Source organism: Macaca fascicularis, chromosome 13 (genome assembly GCF_037993035.2).
Source record: "Macaca fascicularis isolate 582-1 chromosome 13, T2T-MFA8v1.1".
NCBI lineage: Eukaryota > Metazoa > Chordata > Mammalia > Primates > Cercopithecidae > Macaca > Macaca fascicularis.
In genome coordinates, this window is record NC_088387.1 from 73,467,455 (window position 1) to 73,489,327 (window position 21,873).

Consider the following 21,873-nt stretch of genomic DNA (forward strand, 5'->3'; position numbering starts at 1 on the left):
GGTGTAGCCATTATTGAAATTCGGAATAAAAATGGACTAAAAATACCCCAAGGACTGTCCTGGAACAATGAAAGGCTGGCGGGGGCTCAAAACCCTAAGTTCTTGACAGAGCTAATCAGGATGGCTCTTTTTTCTTCTTCTTTTTTTTTTTTTTAAGACAGAGTCTCACTCACTCTGTCACTGAGGCTGGAGTGCACTGGCGCTATGTCAGCTCACTGCAACCTCCATCTCCTGGGTTCAAGTGATTCTCCTGCCTCAGTCTCCCAAGCAGCCGGCACTACAGGCACATGCCACCATACCTGGCTAATTTTTTTGTAGTCTTAGTAGAGATGGGGTTTCACCATGTTGACCAAGCTGGTTTTGAACTCCTGGCCTCAAGTGATCCACCTGCCTCCGCCTCCCGAAATGCTGGGATTAGATGTGTCAGCCACTGTGCCAGGCCCAGCATGGCTCTTTGATGTTTCCTTCACAGTGTTTGGGGGTCTACATACAGCTGCAGTGAAAACAGCTGGCTGAGTTGATAGAAACTAACAATGCACAGGGCAGAGAAAAGAGAAAGGGCAAGTAGGCTAGGGACATGAAGGGCTGGGAAAAACGGAACTGAACCAACCCAGAGATCCCCCAACTCAGGATCCGAATGCTTTCACTGTGAGGACTGGGCCTAATAACCAGAGTCTCTCTGCATGGCGGGCTGCTGAGGACTTCGGGCAGAGGCCAAGGAGTTGGCTTTTGTGCTGAGCACAGAGGGAAGCCGGTGATGGGCTCTCAGGTAAACTCCGGAATAAAACATTTCAGAGGGTGACTCGCAACTGTCTAGAGAGTAGCCTCAAGAAAGATGGTGCCACAGGTGGAGAGGTAAGGAGAAGGGGGTTTCAGGAACCCCTCAGCTAATGTGGAGACCTGGACATGGGTGAAATGGGCCTGTGTAAGCAGTTCAGAAAGGAGTAATATATTTAGGGCCTCAGGAGTAGGAGTGGAGAGTGCTGGCAGAGCCACTCCTGACACTGATACAACACAATGTTTATGATGTAAGCCAAGGGGAGCCTTAAGGGCTCAGGCTTTTTGCTTGAAGTGTGGTTTTAAGTAGCTTTCAAGGCAAAACTCAACAGCCTTACTAAAGGATTAACTGTAGAATTATTCCAATTTGAGGAATCAGAGGATTACACCTAAGTCGGTTGGTATTTGATATGTTTTGTAAAAGCCAACTTTAATAGGGTTCAGTTTCCTTTATCAAATTTTCATAGAGAGACTGAAAGTGTGATATAAGTATGAATTTATTGACATGAACTTCCTTTAGCTATTACTCTAACACAGGGTATCAAAGAGCTGAAGATAATGATACTAAACCCACAGGATCTGAAGTTTGCAGGGCTCCCTCCCCCTCAGAGAGAAAGGAGAGAAACAGAGAGACAGAAAGAAAGAGAGAGAGAGAGGGAAATATGAACAAATCTTTTAAAAAGAATCTGGAGAATGCCTTCAACTATAGTAAGAAGTAATGACAGTTTGACAATTTAAGCATTTTTTTTCCAGAAACATATATCTATTCCATAGATACCAAATCGATTACCATATAATGGAGTTTGAAAGTATACAAAATATTTGTTGTTCTTACATACTGAAATTAAAACCTAATTTTAAAAAGTGCACAGTAAAAACAGCATAAGGAAACCTACAATATCCATGATATATGTATTGTTTTCCAATTACTGCCGACATCAACTTCTGTATTTGCCTCATTGGTTACAAGTATGTTTTAAATATTTCAAGGCCATTTCCAACACTGACTAGTTTACTAGGTCCGACAATACTTCAGCTTCCTGAAGGCAGCCAGCATGGACGTGGTCTCAGCCCCGCAGCTCTGTGCAGCAGGAGCAGGTCTGGAAAGAACAGTCGCCAACCAGCTATTTGAAAACTATCGACTCTTGTTCTTTTTAGAATTCCCCTGTGCAAAGAAAAATATCAATAATAAGAACACAAACATAAAAAAAATAACTCACATAGTTTCTAAACCAAGCTGTCTGAAAGCCATATTTCACTTTGGAACACTTCCAAATGGGAGAATAGCTGATAACCTTGCATTAATTTATATTCAATAATCACAAAACAGTTTGTTATACTCTCTCTCCTCTCTGCTTCTACAGACCCTATCCCTCTCGGGGCTGAGGACAGGAAATAAAGAGAGAAAAGAAAGCTACTATCTTGGATTTATCAAAACTACAAACATTCATTTTGTTCCAAAGACAAGAGAGTCTAAGATTTCAAGAAGCTGAAAAAAAAAGTTAGCCTAAACATGTCTCGTCATTGTTTAAATAAACACCTTTTAAAGGTCTTAATAGGTAAGAACTCTGAATATGTGCCAACTAACACCCAAACGGCGCGGATTATCTGTCAAAAGTCAGCTTGGATACTGGCTGAGAACAAATCAGGGAAGACAACTTACTCCATTTCCTCAAATATGGAGATTTGAATTTTCTAGTTTTGTGTAATTTTTCTTCTTTCTGGAGAGGCTCCCTTCTTGGGAATACATTTTAATTAAATGCCTGTATTTAACTCTTAGGCATAAATACGTTTTCTTCATGGAAGAAATGCTTGCAGAATACAAACATTAAGAGCAAGATCATAGCAAACAAATGGTTGAAGGTGTTTACTTAGTATCCAATGGAGACAATGTCAGCCATAAGATGATGCTACAGTAATGTAAATTACTAAACGGGGGAAAAGCAAAATATAGGATTACAGAATGATCAAAGACAGGTTAATGATATCAATTCAAACTGAAGAAGGGTCTCTTAGAGTTTTATTAATGGCTGGTATTTTATCAACAAGCTCTAAGAAGCTGTGCGCAGTGGTTCACGCCTGTAATCCCAGCACTTTGGGAAGCTGCAGCCGGTAGATCACTTGGGCATGGGAGTCTGAGACCAGCCTGAGCAACATGGTGAAACTGTTAAAAAAAATACAAAAAAAGTTAGCTGGGTGTGGTGGTGCATGCCTGTACTCCCAGCTACTAGGGAGGCTTAGGTGGGAAAAACTCTTGAACCTGGGAGGTGGAGGTTGCAGTGAGCCAAGGTCTCGCCACTGCACTCCAGCCTGGGTGACAAAGCGAGACTCCATCAAAGAAAAAAAAAAAAAAGTCAGAGGACACTTGAAAATTCCCTAATTTCTGAAGTAGCTGCAATCCAATTACCTTCAGGACAATGAGGTTTGCTGTACTCAACATGTACCCCTCTCAATTCAAAACCAAATACTTCTGAAGTTCCAGATATTGAAAAGTTTTCAAAAATTATTGCTACTTCTTTTCAAATTTTAGGTGCTAAAACAGACTTTCTCATACTACTACACTAAAACAAATTATACTTATATACCACAAGAAAACCCAAAACACTACCTCTTCAATGTGTGTTTTCTACCACTACTAAGAATGTAACTTGTGAATTAGATATTGCTCTGCTGGAATATGGAATATCAAGAAACCAAAAGGTTAAGGGAGGCTTCCTTAAAAGGACCAGCCCCCCAACTCCCTTACCCCCAAGCTCAAGTTTCCTGAACCACAAGTAACTGGAGAACCATAATAAGAACCATACTGGGTGGTAACAATAATCACAGAAACAGCCAGAAAAGCATCAGAGACAGCCTCCAAAGCAGCACAATCAATGGATATCAAGAAACTATGTTGATAAACAAAATCATATAATGCAGATTCTAATGCAGTAACATGATATATTTTCCAAGACCCTAAATGAACAAAATCCTGTCCTTACACCAATAGCAGATGCTAAAATAAAGCCATGGTTTCTTCATCTCTATTTCTCCCCAGTGTACACAGCAGGAACTCAATAAACGCCTGCTGAATCAAAAAGGGGTGGCAGCAGATCTCAAAGAGTGCAGGCTGGAGATGGTAAATCCCAGCTGGTGGTGGTATAATATTGTTATGAAAATGGGCTAAGCACATGAGATTATGCCAACTGAGTGAGCCCCTGGCCTCCCAAAGTTTACCTTTCATGGCAAAATGGTATATACATTGTTACAGTAATATGGACACAGTATGTGGATCTGCATTTCAGCCTCAACTTACTACCCAACATCTACTCTCTCAGTCTGGGCAAGCAGAGGGATTATGGGAAAGGAAATCAAAGGAAATCTAGTTAAAAGGGTAAGACATTCCAAGGTTATATGAATATTTATGAGAATAAATTTTCTCAAGTTTACTCTTCAACAGTACCATTTCAGGTCTTACATAAATGAAGAGCAATCCCTTTCTTCAAGCGTTTTGTGAGTCCCCCTAACTCTTATGCAACAGTAGGAGAAATGCCAAAAATGCCAAAAAGCAGCTGATACAGTATTAAAGCCTTACAGGCCAGACTTTCTCAGCTTTTAACTCAGCCAAAGACACTTAATACTTCTGGAAAAAAGGACAAATGATATTAAAGAAAATTATTTATAGATACTTTTTTTTTTCTTTTTTAGAGACAGAGTCTCACTCTGTTGTACAGGCTGGAGTGCCGTGGCACAATCATAGCTTGCTGTAACCTCAAACTCCTAGGTTCAAGCAATCTTCCCACCTCAGCCTCCCAAGTAGCTGGGACTATAGGCGCAGACCCTCATGCTTGGCTAATTTTTTCATTTTTTTTATAGAGATGAAGTATCACTATATTGCCCACTCCGCTCTCGAACTCCTGGCCTCAAGGGATCCTCCCACCTCAGCCTCCCAAAGTGCTGAGATTACAGGCTTCAGCCACTGCACCTGGCCTTTACACTTTAAATCTTATGTCCTCTTGCTCCTGAAATGCATGACAATAAAATGCCTCATATTAAATATTATATTACAGAGAGACTACCTCACCTCACCTCACATACCTTACTGGACATCTTTAGTGTGTCAATCTCTTCTCTCTGTTTAGATAATGTCTCATTCATGCTGCACAGGTGGTCACTCATCATACTTAACTGATCCTCGTAACTCCTCTTGGTAGTTGTCAGTTCATCCTAAATAGCAAAGAAAAAGAGAAAAATCAACATCCCACTAGTCATACCACTCTGAAGCTTTTTTAATTCACAAAAGAAAAATTGAACAGGGAAATTATAGTTTCCCAATAATTTACTGTGTATTTCAAAATAGCTACAAAAGAAGAATTGTTATGTTCCCAACACAAAGATAAATGTTTGAGGTGCTGGACATCCAAATTACCCTGACTTGATCATTACACATTGTACAAAGGTATCATAATAATCAAAATACCACATCCCCCCAAAACACGTACAACTATTTACATCAATTTTTTAAAAAATTCTTTTAACTGGAAAAGCAACCTATCAAGATGGTCTATCTGATCAATTAACATGAAGGTTAAGGCACAGGCCTAACAAGAGAACAAAGTTAAAAGAAATGGGAAAACGTTTTTCTCAGTCTTCAAAATATGTTCATAATTTCTTTGCAAAAATTTAAGGGTTTCTTTCTATGCCAGGTATAAAATTATAAGAAAAGCCATCATTATCTTTCCAAATTCCCTTAGGTTTTGCTGAGCCATAGGTGAGGCCTACAACACACTGCCTCCATCCTACGCCTCAATGGCCTACAGCCCTCCCGGCAGCACCGTCCCTGAAAGAAGCACCCTTCATCTCTCTTCCCATCTCTCATGCTCTCTTCTGCTGCCTAAAATCTAATCCTGTGTGCCTAATTAATCTGATAAACGAATCTGAAGCAAAGAGGAAGTGGGTGTTGCTGTAGTGCTGTTTTTTTTCCTTGCCTGGCATCATGTTTTTATTAACAGAGGCTTTCTGAAAACAAAGATTTAAAACCAGGCAGTGAGTAAAAGAGAATATATTATAGCCCCACCTTTCAGTTTAGATCCGTTTTATGACACAGGAAAGAAAAGGAACAGAGTAATATGTACAGAACAAGCCTACAGCTCACCATGACCGGTATGTACAAGGAAGGAAAGATTCTGGGTAAGTATTATTTAAGCAAATGCTGACTATAAAATGATTTAAAATTAGAATCAAGTCAGAGAAACAATACAACTACTTTCTGTCTAACATGTGATGTTATTTTTAATGAATTAGAAATACAGTGATTATTTTAAAAAGCATATCTAGAGATCAAATGCCTTTGGAAAAGAAATGCTGCTTTGCTACCAAAGAACTTTGAATGAAAACACATTAAAACCGTTTAGGTAACACTTAACTCACCTGAAGTCTGCTGATGTTCTGACTGGCAAGTTTCATTTCTTCTGTCAATGCTTCCTTAGACTTTTCAGCCAAGGCCAGTCTTTTAGAGAGTGCTCGGCACTGTAAAATCAGAAAACATTCCATTACTAAGGGAGCATTTTCTAAAACTAAATGTGCTTCAGGAAAGGTTGTTAAAAACACTTCCCAAAGGCAAAGTTACTCATTCATTCCACAAATAATCTGTTGAATACCTATAGGCATTGTATCACACATTAGAGTACACGTAAGAAAGAAGTGGCCCCCACCTTTGTCATTTCAGTAAGGGGAAAAAAGTCTACCACCTTAAGATCAATGTTTTTTTCTTCGCTCTAGCCTGATGACCAGTGGTTATATATAATACATAAGAACTTTCTTTTTTCTTTTTTTTTGAGACGGAGTCTCACTCCGTTGCCCAGGCTGGGGTGCAGTGGCATGATCTTGGCTCACTGCAACCTCCACCTCCTGGGTTCATGTGATCCTCCTGCCTCAGCTTCCCAAGTAGGTGGGATTACAGGCATGCACCACCACCCCCGGCTAAGTTTTGTATTTTTAGTAGAGACGGGTTTCACTATGTTGTCCAGGCTGGTCTCAAACCCCTGACCTCAAGTGATCTGCCCACCTCAGCCTCCTGAAGTGCTGGGATTACAGGTATGAGCCACAGCACCCGTTCTTTACATAAGAACTTTCTACATTTATCTAGGATTCATTTATATTTATACTAGATAAAAAGAAAAGTGATTATTACAAAAATTATCAGGAGCTCCTGACCATGCACTACGGATCCTAAGGTACTTTTCTTGTGTTTTAAAAGTCCTTCATTAGAGACCACATTATAGGAGCAATAAAAGCTTTACTTTTATTATGCACTACTTCCAAGGGAAAAAATGAGCACAAGATTGCAAAAATTCCAGGCTGCTTTCTTTAGGGGTTCTACCAAAACCAACTCTATCCAGAGAGTGTGCAGATCAAAACGATAAAAGAAAAATCCTATTTCACAATATTGTTCAAAGAGGGTATGAGATTAAAAGGTTCACTAAACTTTCTGATAAGGTTACTGACAAGGAGGATCTGTTGAGACACAAGCAAATGCTATGTCATCATAAGGCTCTCAGAGCAGTAAAGTCATGTGGGGGGGGAGGTCACCACTTCCTGTTTACCAATAAGGAAAAAGTAGGACAATTTAAAAATTCTTGAATCACAGTTGCACAGAAGATATTTACCAAAATAACCAAATCTCTTGGAAATAAAACAGCCTAAAAAAATTCCTCAGTTACTCATTTCATTTCTCACAAAATTTCAGGGCAGTTCAGCCAACCCAATCAACTGCCTCCTACTAACCAAACATCTACTCTGTGCTCAGCAATGAACCTGACGAAGAGGAAGACAGACATGCAAGGCACAGGTCCTTGTGAAAAGGACAATCGAGTCTGAGACACTAACTCAGAATCAAACAATGAGGATCCACGCCTGCTGGACTGCTGGCTTAGTGATTCAGCATTTCTACTGCTAGTCATTCAGTTTGCTGTCCTCCCGCTTTCCTGCATTCCAACAAGCTGTCACTACTGATCAGCTTATCAAACATGTATGCGATGGCTGCTTGTGAACAACACTGAGCTAAGCACATGACTTATTTTAGCAGGAAATAGATGCAAAGCCCCTCTTCACTTTTAGCAACTGGCCTCCTATCAACCTCTTCAACTCCAGTATAAAAGAAAATCAAAAAGTCAGGTCTCAATAAAAGGTTTCTCCTTTCTTTTTCAATTTATTTAACAACTTTAAGCATTATAATTATCTATCTGCTATCCATAACTGACCTTTCAATATAAAGTTTCAAGTCAGAGACCCTGAAGGCATTCTTTCACGTTGAGCAGCAGCCATTCTATCTTACCATTTGTTTCCTACTCCTTGGTATCTCTACTTTCTATCTTCATTTCCCCCCTCAATTCTATTAATTATGTACAATTTTATAGATGATATTGCATAGTGGAATAACTTTTTTTTTTTTTTTTTTAAGGCAGAGTCTTGGCCGGGGGTGGTGGCTCATGTCTGTAATCCCAGCACTTCAGGAGGCTGAGTCAGGCAGATCACCTGAGGTCAGGAGTTCAAGACCAGCCTGACCAACATGGTGAAACCCCCACACTAAAAAAATACAAAAATTAGCCAGGCATGATGGCGGGTGCCTGTAATCCCAGCTACTCAGGAGGCTGAGGCAGGACAATCACTTGAACCCAGGAGGCGGGGGCTTTTTTTTTTTTTTTGAGATGGAGTCTTGCTCTGTCGCCCAGGCTGGAGTGCAGTGGCATGATCTCGGCTCACTGCAAGCTCTGCCTCCCAGGTTCACACCATTCTCCTGCCTTAGCCTCCCGAGTAGCTGGGACTACAGGAGCCTGCCACCACACCCGGCTAATTTTTTGTGTTTTTAGTAGAGGCGGGGTTTCACCGTGTTAGCCAGGATGGTCTCGATCTCCTGACCTCATGATCCGCCTGCCTCAGCCTCCCAAAGTGCTGGGATTACAGGTGTGAGCCACCGCGCCTGGCTCAAATCAGTCTTATATTTATTGAAATAGAGATTTTTAGTTGGTATACAGACTAGTCAATATTAACTCCGCTCACGCCTGTAATCACAGCACTTTGGGAGGCCGAAGCCAGCGGATCACAAGGTCAGGAGATCGAGACCATCCCTGGCTAACATGGTGAAACCCCGTCTCTACTAAAAATACAAAAAATTAGCCAGGTGTGGTGGTACATGCCTGTAGTCCCAACTACTTGGGAAACTGACTTCTCTCTTACAGTGAGTAGTAGGAAAACAGGACAGTGATCTAATACCTGCAGGGGTTAGGGAAAAAACCACCAATCTAAATCTACACTCACCTCAGCATAAAAATGCACTGACTTACTGTCAGCCAGCTGCAACTGAGACGTAAGTTCCACTATCCTTGCCATGTAGTGATTTTTAATTAAGTCTTCACGAGATTCCACATCTGGAACCTAAATAGAACACAAATACACATAAATAAACAAGTACCAGTGAGATGAAGCATTTCCAGAAAAAAAAAAAGACATTTTGTACATTTTCACTTGAAGTTTGATGAGGAATCACTGTTCTCCTACCCCTCAAAGAAACTTCAGACATAGCAGGGAAGTGTATATTTCAAATTTATTTTATTTAGCATCCTTTCTATTTCAGAATGAAGTTATGGCTTCAAGAGAACAGAACTAAAGTATTGAGAAGCCCACTGGAACCATGCCCCTCCATCCAGCTTTTATTAGCCACAAACCTGACTTTCTTTTTTTTTTGACACGGAGTCTCACTCTGTCGCCAGGCTGGAGTGCAATGGCATGATCTCGGCTCACTGCAACCTCCGCCTCTCGGGTTCAAGCGATTCTCCTGCCTCAGTCTCCCAAGTAGCTGGGATTATGGGCACGCGCCACCATGCCCAGCTAATTTTTGTATTTTTAGTAGAGACAGGGTTTCACTATGTTGGCCAGGATGGTCTCGATCGCTTGACTTCGTGATCCACCTGCCTCGGCCTCCCAAAGTGCTGGGATTACAGGCGTGAGCCACTGCGCCCGGCGAAACACAAACCTGACTTTCAAAATGTCCATCTGTCTGACTCCTATGCCCTCCTCCAACTGGAAGAGGGCAGGGGAAAGGGGCATATTTATTGGAACCACTAAAATCAAACATTCTTGTTTTCTCCAAAATTATCTTAAGACAACACTAATACTTGTAAACATACTAATAAATTAAACTATTTCTATATTGAAGAGTTTGTGGCCTTTGTCCCAGACTGGTATTTCTACTAGTTACTCAAACAATGACACCCTGTTGAGTTTAGTTTAAAAACACACACAGAAGTTCATGATTATCTATATTACAAGAATAAATACAGAAATCAAAGAATCTACAAGCTTACTTGAACTATATTAACCAGTTTGCCATACTGAGTGGTCAGTTGGATGACTTTGGTGTTTATTTAACAGTTATTTATAAAGTTACATCTTAAAGCAGCTGGGCACAGTGGCTCACACCTATAATTCCAGCACTTTTGGAGGCCGAGGCAGGTGGATCACCTGAACTCAGGAGTTTGAGACCAGCCTGGCCAATACGGCGAAATCCTGTCTCTACTAAAAGTACAAAAATTAGCTGGGTGTGGTGACATGCACCTGAAGTCCCAGCTACCTGGGAGGCTCAGGCAGGAGAATCACTTGAACCCGGAGGCAGAGGTTGCAATGAGCTGAGATCATGCCACTGCACTTCAGCAGGGGCGATAGAATGAGACTCTGTCTCCAGATAGACAGATAGATAGATAGATAGACAGACAGACAGACAGACAGACAGACAGACAGACAGACAGGGTTACATCTTAGATTATTTCAAAATTCAAAAGTGCAAACCTATCCGACAGGCCAAATCTGACCTGGGTTCACTTGCTTTGAGGGCAGGAAACAGCTACCAAGTATATTGTACTTAGTCAAGGCCCTGGATAGCCCTTGCTAAGCCCTGCTTTCCTGGCTGCCCACTGCGAGGACTAACACAGCTCTCAGCCTCATGTAGCATGCCAGTGAATGAAGACCCAAGCAGGAGCCACACCTTGTCAAATCTCCATGGCAAGTCAGTCAACAAGGCAACTATAAAAACAGGCTATAATTTGTTGGTGACTGTCAAAACAGAACCAGAGAAAAGGTACATGGATCCATCAATGAAGGTGGAAAACACTGGCTCCACATTTGCTAGAAGTGTCAGAAAACAACAACAACAATTGGACAAAGACGGCTTTTACAGGACTTTGTCGACAAACACGCTGCCAGATATTTACTAACAAACAACATGATGACAAGCACACGTTACCTCACTGTCCGATGTCCTGGTTAAAGTGCCAATCTAGAACATAAGGGGAAAAATCTTTTAGAACAGAATGTGTACATTTCAAGCACAGTAGGTCAAACACTTGTAATATTTTCTCCTCTCCGTTCACATCGTTTTACAGAGCATTGAGGGTACAGTACTAGAAGATCATCCTCGGACTGTCTCTTACTACAAGGACATGAAGATAGCTAACCGCATTTACTATTTCTGCCATGAGGCAGTAACCAATAATGATCATCACTAAATCTTCTATCAAAATGCTGATTAGTCATTCTCACTGAAACCCAACAAATCATCCAGGAGAGAGGAGATCAGCTTTTAACCACAGCTTGCCATTTCTACGCCTATTTCCAAACCAGTAGCCAAGAAGGGGTAAAGACAGTTTTACGGTGACTATAATAATTAAACATTCGAAACAGAAAATGCAAATAATAAACACTCTAGTTGAAAGCTCAAAAGGAGAGAGAAGAAATAAATACACTTTTGATATGTTATTATGACATGAGTAAGTATAAATTTTAGATGTAAATTAATGAAACAAAAATGTAATTTTAAACACATTAAAATGCTGCTAGATTTTTTTCTAATTTTTTTTAAACACAGGTCTCCCTCTGTCGCCCAGGCTGCATTACATTAGTGCAATCAGCAGCATCGAATTCCTGGGCTCAAGAGATCCTCCATCTCCAGCCTCCTGAGTAGCTGAGATTACAGGCATGAGTCACCGTGCTTGGGTGCTGCTAGATTTTTTAAAAGTTTGTTTCTATAGTTTAAGATTTCAAAAACAGATGGTCATGATTACTTAATTCTGGTTATTGTTCAAGGTGGAGGGGCATGTGCTTGGGTACAATGACAAGGAAACTAATGGAAACTCAGTGTCAATGGATTCTGTAAATAAGAGATTATACTCAATGAACAGTTTTTTTTGTTTTTTCGTTTCTTTTGAGACAGAGTCTCACCCTGTTGCCCAGGCTGGAGTGCAATGGTGTGATCTAGGCTCACTGCAACCTCCACCTCCCAGGTTCAAGCAATTCTCCTGCCTCAGCCTCCCAAGTAGCTGGGATTACAGGCGCATGCCACCACGCCCAGCTAATTTTTTGTAACTTTAGCAGAGGTGGGTTTCACCATGTTGGCCAGACTGGTCTTGAACTCCTGACCTCCTGATCCGCCCACCTCAGCCTCCCAAAGTGCTGGGATTACAGGTAAGAGCCACCATGCCCAGTCAACAGACAGTTTTAATGTATTCTAAATAGTATTCTCTGGAGTACTGTTCTCAACACTGAGAGTATATAAACTGAATGTGTACTAATGAATGTTATGCCCACCTGGCTGTAAAAGAGTCTTCGATAAGACCTTTCAAAATAGAAGAGCTATAATTTTTCTACTCAATGAAGCAGAAGTAGCAATTACTCTCTTTTAGTTAAAAATTGCTTGGAATAATACTCCAGTCATTTAATTTTACATATTCAAATATGACTGTAGTTTATAAAAATAAACTGCAAGGAAACATCTATTTCACCTGCTCATCCTCACCCCCTTACTCCCGGGTTATGATCTGAAAATGTGGTACAGCACCAAGTCCTTCAAAGGAATGGTATTGTTTAAATGCAAGGAAAACTTTTTTCTTTTTTTTTTTTCTTTTTTTTTTTGAGACAGAGTCTCGCCCTGTCTCCCAGGCTGGAGTGCAATGGTACGGTCTCAGCTCACTGCAACCTCCGCCTCCTGGGTTCAAGCAATTCTCTTACCTCAGCCTCCTGAGTAGCTGGAATTACAGGTGCCCACCACCACGCCCAGCTAATTTTTTTTTCTTTTTAATCTTCAGTAGAGATGGGGTTTCACCATGTTGGCCAGGCTGTTTTCGAATTCCTGCCTCGGCCTCCTAAAGTGCTAGGATTACAGGCGTGAGCCGCCACACCCAGCAATGCAAGGAAAACTCTTAACACAGATTACTTCAACATTTTCTCATATGATACTAACAAGAGTATAAACTGATACAGTCCTTTTAAAAAATAATTTGGTAATAAAGATCAAGGAATTTGAAAATATTCATGCCTTCTGATGTAGTAATTCCAACCCTGAGAATACATCCTGAGGTAATCATTTAACATGCAGAAATAATCTTATACATAAAAATGAGACATTATTTAAAAGTTGTCACTAATGTCTAATCATAGGTAAACTAAGGTATGAGAGATATGGAATACTATGAAATCAGTTAGTTTATACTAAGTTTCTCATAACAGGAGGTTTATGTTTTCACATTTTGCTAAAAGATTTGAAATTTTATGTAGTACAATCTCAACTGTATATGAAATTTAGTAGAAAAAAATGATAACATTGGTGGCTTGATTATTCAGGATAATGTCATTTTTATACTTAAAATATATGTTTAAAAATTCTATTAATTTAAGCAATGCTTTTCAATTCCAGCAAAAAACAGAAATGTGTATTGTTTTGTGCTTTTACTTTAAGGTTATTGCTGTCTTTTTTTATAATATATAATAGACGGCTGAATATTCCAATTATAATACTAGAGATCTTGCTAAAAATTACAAGCATTTTACTCTTGAAATGTTACAGAGTTAGAAATAAGTTTCTATCTGAGGTTACTTCCTCTGCCTCAAAGTGTTTGAACCAAAGTAATCTCCCGGTAAGATGAGCTTCCTCTGTTAATCAATTAACACTGAAATGAGCACAGACTTGCTCCCAGCACCCAAGAGGAAGAAGACAGAAAAGACACAAAGACACACACACATACACAGTCACACACTTAGTTCCCTTAAGGTCACTTAAAGGACATAGGGGTTAAAAGAAAGGCTGAAAAGTAGAAACATCAAGGAAAGCAGAAAACTCCATCTCTTTTTATTTCTGTTGCGCACTGTGTGCAAGGCAAGACGCCAGGTTATTTTTGGCAGAAATCTGTTGTTGGTAGTTAACCTGTCTTTTGTTATAGGAGTGCTGGCTGTGACCCTTATGATGGAGAGGAAAGGTATCAGGTCCTCTCCACCCCTACACTAACTAGTTGATTTAAATAGCAACTTCTAAAGTCACCAAACCCAACTAAGGTCATTATCACTCATGGCCCAATAGTGTTCAGTACTAAAGATTTTTCATGTCCCTAGAAATTGTTTTCACTTACATATGTAAGAATAGGGCTTTCCACTGAAAATGTTCAAATAAAAAGATAATTCTAAACTTTCAGCAATTGACATTAACAACTCAAATATACCAGCATTGTGCTTGCTTCAGCAGCCCATGTACTAAAATTGGGATGATATGGAAATTTGCATGGCCCCTGCTCAAGGATGACATGAAAATTCATGAAGCAATCCACATTTAAAAATTTTTATTAATTTATAAAAAATATATATATGCCAGTGTTACCAATTCCAGCACCTCAGTAAGGCAAGCAGTAAGCAAATGAGTTTATTTGATTTTTATTTTTGTTTTTTGTTTTTAGAGTCAAGGCCTCACTCTGTTGTCCAGGCTGGAGTATAGTGGTACAATAATAGCTCACTGCAGCCTTAGACTCCCGGGCTCAAAAGATCCTCCCGCTTCAGCCTCCGGAGTAGCTGGGACAACAGGTGTGGGCTACCACACCCGGCTAACAAATGAGTTTATGTTGGCTAATCTGTTTTCTGACATGGGTAAGACACAAGGCTATCTTGGTTAAGAGGGCAAGGATGGGATGAGACATCACATCACTTATCAAGTGTGTGACTTCATGTGAGTTATTTCTCTTTGATCCTTGGTTTCCTCAACTATAAAACGGAGTTATGACAGTACCTACAATCTCACACAGGCTGCTGTCTATGAACCAGGAAACAGACCCTAACCAGACAGTGAATCTCCCAGCACCTGAATCTTGAACTTCCCAGCCTCAAGAACTGTGAGAAATAAATTTCTGTGGTTTACAAGATGCTCAGTTTATGGTATTTTGATATAGCAGCCTGAATGAACTAAGACAATGGTTAATGTTGAATATTAGATCCTTACCAATCAGCATTTTAAAAAGAAAACTGAGGGCAACCAAGAAGACACTTACTAGACTGGTGCTCTGAATGGGCTCGGACACAGCTTTAGCTGTGGCTTCATCCTGGCCAGCAGCATTTGACACGGCAGCATTTTCCTGGGCCAGCCCAACCAGCTGGCCACTACTTGTATTCTTCAGCTTATCTGCAATTCGCTGGTTTTCTTTTTCTAGCTTGATTTTGGCTAATTGTGCTTCCAACATCCAATGTTCTTTTTCCTGCTCCAGTTTAGAAATCTTTTCCAAACTCTGTTGAACCTTGAAAAATAACAGTGTTGTATCTTAGAGACTAATATAGATAAAACTTAGTGGCCAAAAACTATTTTACAGAATGTAAACCAAAACTACCCCACAGAGGTAAAAATATAATAATAAAGCTTGACCCTAGAATAGGGAGAGATTTATTAGACATGATATAAAAAGCACAATCATAAATCGAGAAATTAAACTATAGTAAGACAAAAAAAAAGAAAACTCATTGAAAAACATCAAGAGTGAAAAGAAAACTCAAAATCAAATTAGAATCTGTAAAGCATTTATCCAACAGAGATCCAATAACCAGAACATACAAGGAATTCTTGCAAACCAGTAAGATAGACAACTCAATAGAGAAAAAGGCAAAGAAAAAAAAAAAGAAAAGAAAAAAAAACCCAACAAAAGACTTGAACAAGACTATAAGCAAATTAAAAAGTATGCAATGTCACTAATTATCAAAGCACAGCAACTTCAACCATCCACCTAACTAAAATAGAAAAAATAAATACAAAAATGGGCATGTTTGTGGACAATTAGAACTATAGGTTGGTGCAAAAGTAATTGTAGTTTTGCCATTTATTTAAAAGTAGTATCAACAACTGCAATTACTTTTGCACCAACCTAATACCATATACTGTGCTGAACGCCAGATCAGAAAGAGCATAATTGCATTTAATAAAAAGTTCAGTATCGGGTAAAAAAAAATAAAAAATAAAAAAGTTCAGTATCAGGAGTATCCAGTCACTACTCTCCTACCTTTGGGAGAGAGGAGAGTAGTGACTGGAAATGGGCATGAGGAAGGCTTCTAAGGTCCTAGTAATTTTTAAGGTAAATCTTTGCTACAAAAAACTCTCAAATCGTTTTTTCTCTGTTCTCACACTTTAACAATCAATACAGGAGACTTCTGTGACCCCATAATATGTGGGGATATTTCCCCACCAACAAACAAGTAGTCAGTTTTATTGTGGACATCAGCTGGATGTCCTCCCATTTAATTCCACCACTATCTACATGGAGATAGTGTTAGATCCCACAGATTGCGAGCTCAGTTCCCAAAAATGCCTCCCCTGCAGACAGCAGTCCCAAGTCTGGACCTTGAGAACTCCCTCTTTGAGTTTGATTAATTTGCTGGAGTGGCTCACAAAAGTCAGGGAAACATGTTTACTGGCTTATTACTGAGGATACAGATTAAGAGATTTAGAGTGAAGCAGAGGAAGGTGTGCAGAATTTCCATGCCCTTCCTGGGCATGCCACCCTCTAAAAGCCTCTATGTGTTCAGCTATTCAGAAGCTCCCAAACCCTGCCCTCCTGGGCATTTTATGAAGACTGAACTGGATAGGCATAATTGACAACCATGAAGAAATGTGACTGGATCTAAATCCAACAAGTCCCGCTGGGCACAGTGGCTCACGACTATAATCCCAGCACTTTGGGAGGCCAAGGCAGGGGGATCACCTGAGGTCAGGAGTTCAAGACCAGCCTGGCCAATGTGGCGAAACCCTGTCTATATTAAAAATACAAAAATTAGCCAGGCATGGTCGTATGCGCCTGTAATCCCAGCTACTCTGAAGGCTGAGGTAGGACAATCGCTTGAACCCAGGGGGCGGAGGTTGCAGCAAGCTGAGATCACGACACTGCACTCCAGCCTGGGAGACACAGCAAGGCTCCATGTCAAAAAAAACCCCACAAAACCCAATAAGCCCTGTCAGTTTAGATTCTTCTCTGTGCAGCAGCATTTCTTCCTCTAAGGTACGGGGCAAGACCTCCTCTAGAATGAAGGTCTTATGCCCTATAATGCCATATAGTCAGATTAGAGTCCTGCCTTAGGCAAGTAAAAAGAGGGCAAGAGAAGATCAGAGAGAGAGATTCCATTTACTGCAACAAGGACTATGGGAGTTATGAGCCAGAAACCATGGACAAATATATACATATATTTTTTTTTTCCTTTTTTTCTGAAAAAGACGGTGCCTCCCACTCCCACCCACTCCCCAAATTCAACTGACTACTAAATACTGCAAATTTTTCATTCCTGCTCCTTTAAGAAATGAAAATAACTCAGAGTCACTAGCTCTTGCCCCCTCTTGTACTTTAGTATTTCAGACATTTAAATCTAGTACCTAAAAAAAAGAATTAATCATCATGGCCAAAGTATGCTGATAGTACTTTAGTTCCAATTATAACACCAATTGAATCAAGATGACTTAGAGTGTAAACATGTTTTTCAACAAATTATGTCTATTTGCTTTTTAGTACGTATTAAACAATTCATTTCACATGTTTATGCAGACTTTTGAATCATTCTACATATCTTAAAAACTTTCTTTGGGGGATTTAACATTTCTGTTCTTTAACAATTTCCATGGTTTTCCCAGTGCCATACTTGCTGTGCAAGGCCTTCTCGACTTTCAGTAGAGCTGAGAAGGATGCGGCGGTTTGCCAGTGCTTCCTCATAAGGCACAGACTCCAAGAGGGGCTATGAAAAAAGCATCATAAGAATTAAAGAAAAAATACTGTATCACCCCTCCCCTGCATCCAACATACACAAAGAATGCTAAACGAGATATGACAATAAATTCAGATGTATGTCAAAGTAGACTATTTTCTTTAGTACATGTGAAAAGAAAGATAATTTTTTAAAAGAAAAATAATAGGCCAGGTGTGGTGGCTCGCGCCTGTAATCCAAGCTACTCAGGAGGCTGAGGCAGGAGGATCCTTTGAATCCCGGAGGCAGAGGCTGCAGTGAGCAGAGGTTGCATCACTGCACTCCAGCCTGGGTGACAGAGTGAGTGAAATGCCATCTCAAAAATAAATAAATAAGGCCAGACACAGTGGCTCATGCCTGTAATCCCAGCACTTTGGGAGGCCGAGGCGGGTGGATTACCTAAGGTCAGGAGTTTGAGACCAGCCTGACCAACATGGTGAAACCCTGTCTCTACTAAAAATACAAAAAACATTAGCCAGGCGTGGTGGCAGGAGCCTGTGGGAGGCTAAGACAGGAGAATCACTTGAATCCAGGGGGTAGAGGTTGTGGTGAGCCAAGATCGTGCCATTGCACTCCAGCCTGGGTGACAGAGCAAGACTCTGATTCAAAAATAAATAAATAAATAAATAAATAAATAAATAAAATTAAATAGGCTTTATGTTACATGACTTGCCCAAGTGTAGGCTAATGTAAATGTTTTGAGCACATTTAAGGCAGGCTAGGTTGGTAGATTAGGTACATTTAATGCATTTTTGACTTTTTTCTTTTTTTGTGACAAGGTCTCACTTTGTCACCCTGGGCTGGAGTGCAGTGCTGTGATCACGACGCACTGCAGCCTTGACCTCCCAGATTCAAGGGCTCTTCCTGCCTCAGCCCAGCCTCCCAAGCATGTACCTGGGACTACAGGCATGCACCACCATGCCAGGCTAATTTTTTTTTTTTTTTTTTGTAGAGACGAGGTCTCCCTATGTCACCCAGGCTGATCTTCAACTCCTGGGCTCAAGTGATCCTCCCACCTTAGCGTCCCAAAGTGTTGGGATTACAGGCATAAGCCACTGCACCTGGCTGCAATATTTTCAACATACAATGGGCTTATCAGGACGTAATCTCATCATAAGTCACGGGGCATCAGTATAAGCTACACTAACTAAAACCATATGGACTTGCACCAATATAGACAGATGAAGAACAGAATAGAAAATCCAGAAACAAACAAAAGCATACATAAAAATTTATTATCTGGCAAATATTGCATTTCTGACTGAAGAAAAGATGGACTAAATAAATGATACAAAAACAACCAGCTAATTATTGAAAAAAATAATGTAGATCCTTCTTTGACATCTTGTATCAGAATAAATTCTAGTTGAATTAAAGATCCAAATCTAAAAATTTATTTATTTATATATTTTTTTCCAGCTACTACAGGCTGCCTGTCCAAATGTAAAAATTTAGACTGCAAAATGCTGGAAGAAAATAGAGGTGACTACCTTGGAAAGTAACCCTGGCTAAGAATGATCACCATGAAGAAAAAAATCTATTTGATGATACAAAAATAAAAACTTCTATTTTGAAAAACTACTACAACAAACTAGGGAAAAATACTTCCCACATAAACACAAAATTAACATTCTTAATCTAGAGAGAGCTCTTTCAATCCTAATTAGAAACATTTATTTAAAAATTGGTAAATGACCTGAATAGAGAATTTATACAATAAACACAAGTGATAACCATGAAAGGATGTTCCATCTCATTAACAAGCAAAGATACATAAACCAAAACAACAGCAAGAAACTTCTGAGATGGACAAATATTAAATGCATGGGTTAAATTCATATTTCTACTACTGGCAAACTATAAATAGGTAACCTCCCTGGAGTATAGTCTGGAAAAACATGCCAAAATTTGAAACATTCACAGACTTTGAACCAGCAATTCACATAGGGAGATAGGTAGCTTTTATACTGTGGGAAGTATCCTTCAGCGTACCCATTTTGAAGGACAACTGGCAACTACTATTAAGACTTAAAATGTACAAGCCACATGGCCTACAACACTCTACTTCTCATATTCCACCCATGTGCTCAAGGAACCATTTACAAGGCTATCCACTGCAGTATTATTGTAACGGAAAAAAGTGGAATTAACCTAAATGCCTACCAATTAAGGAAAACCTAAACAAACTATGGAACTTCTATATTATAGAATTCTATGCCATATCTAAAAGGAATATAGTGAGTACCACATGCAATGATAGAGACAGTCTCTAAATCATTATTTTAAAGAAAAAAAGCAAATTGTACAATGAAACATGCATTTGGTAAGAAAAAAAGACAAGAAAAGAAAAAAAGAGAAAAGAACAAAAGAAAAGTGAAGGAAAGAAGGAAGAAAAATTCTGTGTATTGTTTATAGATTGCATGCTTATAAATGCTCAAAGAGCCTGAAAGGTTACACATCAAACTGGTAACTATGGTTACCTCTAGAGAGGAACTGGAATTAGGGATTATAATTTACCTGTAATGACCGAATTTAATATAAGAACGTGTTTATGCACTGCATAGTTAAAATGTTTAAAGCAATGAGAAAAAAGTAAAATGCACAAATTGCATGTGCAAGAATATCCACTGTAGCACTCCACTATAACAGTGAAAAACAGGCAACAACTTAAATATCTACCAGCAATGAATTAAATTATACATTTACAGAAGGAAACACTATAAATAATGATGACAGCTGGCAGCTCTGGGTGCACTGTCTATAAGTTAGCCCTGCTCCGCAAGGAGCAGCTAAAAAATAAAAATATATAATAGTAATTTATATTATATTTTATATTTTATTATTCCTATTTTTTTATTCTTTTTTAATGATGTCCCTTGAGTCATGTATTTTATAGATACCACTTCTGAGATATACATAAATATATCCTCAATGCATTAAGAGAAAAAAAATTCTAAAACAGTCCATGCACCTAAATACATTCTTTTTATAGTATGTGTGTGCACGTGCACTCACAACATATACTAACATTTTTTGGATATAAATATATTGTTTTCTAACAAAGTCAAGTGTAGCTACAGTTGGGTGGTAGGATTACAGGTGACCACAATTTTCTTCTTAATGTACTGTAGTATCTTCTCTTTTTTTTTTTTTTTTTGCAACAAATGCATATTCTTATTCAGAAAAAAAGTCGCACACATATTTCTCTTTTTTCTGTTTCCACAAGTTTAAGAGTTTCTGAAGTTCAGTATTTACTGTTTGCCTGGCTACCTCACCCCAGGCACTTTATCAGGCACTTGGGACATGAGTCCAACATGGCCTATGAATATAGGCAATGCTGCTTATCAGGTAAAGTCCGGGTCCTGTCACCTCCTCTTCCCCACAGTCCTCCCCCAACACCCACCAACAACCTGCACCCCAATATCGTATAAAATGCTGCCAGCAATATAAACTGCAGAAAAACTCTTGCCATTCTATAGAATGATTCCTGATGTTTCCTGTGATTTAACCATTAACAGCAGCTAACAAACCTTTCTCAAAGACTTCATATAGGCAGCAGCTTTTTTCTTATACTGTAGCATGCATTCAGCTGAAAGAGGACTGATGAATCCACTCGCTGCCTTAGGTCCATAGCTCAGTGAAGCAATGAAGTAGTCCAAATTGTTGCTGAAGAAGGATGCAATCTAAACAAAGTGTGACAAGAAAACAGATTTTGTTTTCCAACAATATATCTAAAATATGTATCTAATAGTTTTTGCAGCAAAGTTTAAAGATGTTGAGAATGGAAATGGAAATGAAATTCCAACATCTGCCCCAAAGCCCACATTTATTTATTTGAGAATACCTAGGCAATGGATTATAATAAAAAGAGGACACCAGTATAAATAGAACAAATTTCTGACATGTCCTTTTCTAGACAATTTCTATTCTTCCTGAAAACCAAGACTGATACTCATTGATTCTGTAGGTGACTTTCATGAGCTCCTTACCTCATTGATTTCTGCCGCTCTTCTTAAAATATCCATGTTTGGATTT

General features: G+C 39.4%; 1 protein-coding gene and 1 non-coding gene across 13 annotated transcripts in view; one reads left to right on the top strand and one right to left on the bottom strand.

The window, feature by feature from the left end:
• Window positions 1-1,256: 1,256 nt before the first annotated feature.
• Window positions 1,257-21,873, bottom strand: part of PPP1R21 (protein phosphatase 1 regulatory subunit 21) — a 70,597-nt gene continuing 49,980 nt past the window's right edge. For 5 of the 12 annotated variants that reach the window (XM_005575925.5, XM_074011833.1, XM_065527104.2 and 2 more), the window contains exons 15-22: window positions 21,369-21,521; window positions 17,737-17,829; window positions 15,117-15,359; window positions 11,057-11,089; window positions 9,076-9,192; window positions 6,187-6,285; window positions 4,855-4,983; window positions 1,257-1,942 (exon numbers count right to left, since the gene is read on the bottom strand). In XM_005575925.5, the coding sequence (XP_005575982.2) occupies window positions 1,913-1,942; window positions 4,855-4,983; window positions 6,187-6,285; window positions 9,076-9,192; window positions 11,057-11,089; window positions 15,117-15,359; window positions 17,737-17,829; window positions 21,369-21,521 (897 nt within the window). In that variant the 3' untranslated portion in view covers window positions 1,257-1,912. Of the gene's footprint in view, window positions 2,942-4,845; window positions 4,984-6,186; window positions 6,286-9,075; window positions 9,193-11,056; window positions 11,090-15,116; window positions 15,360-17,736; window positions 17,830-21,368; window positions 21,522-21,873 lie in introns of all 12 variants that reach the window. The other 7 variants (XM_045369355.3, XM_074011832.1, XM_074011829.1 and 4 more) reach the window with 2 other exon arrangements.
• LOC123568475 (U6 spliceosomal RNA) lies at window positions 14,308-14,411 on the top strand. The gene has a single exon (XR_006691850.2). It is a non-coding gene; the product is annotated as a U6 spliceosomal RNA (small nuclear RNA).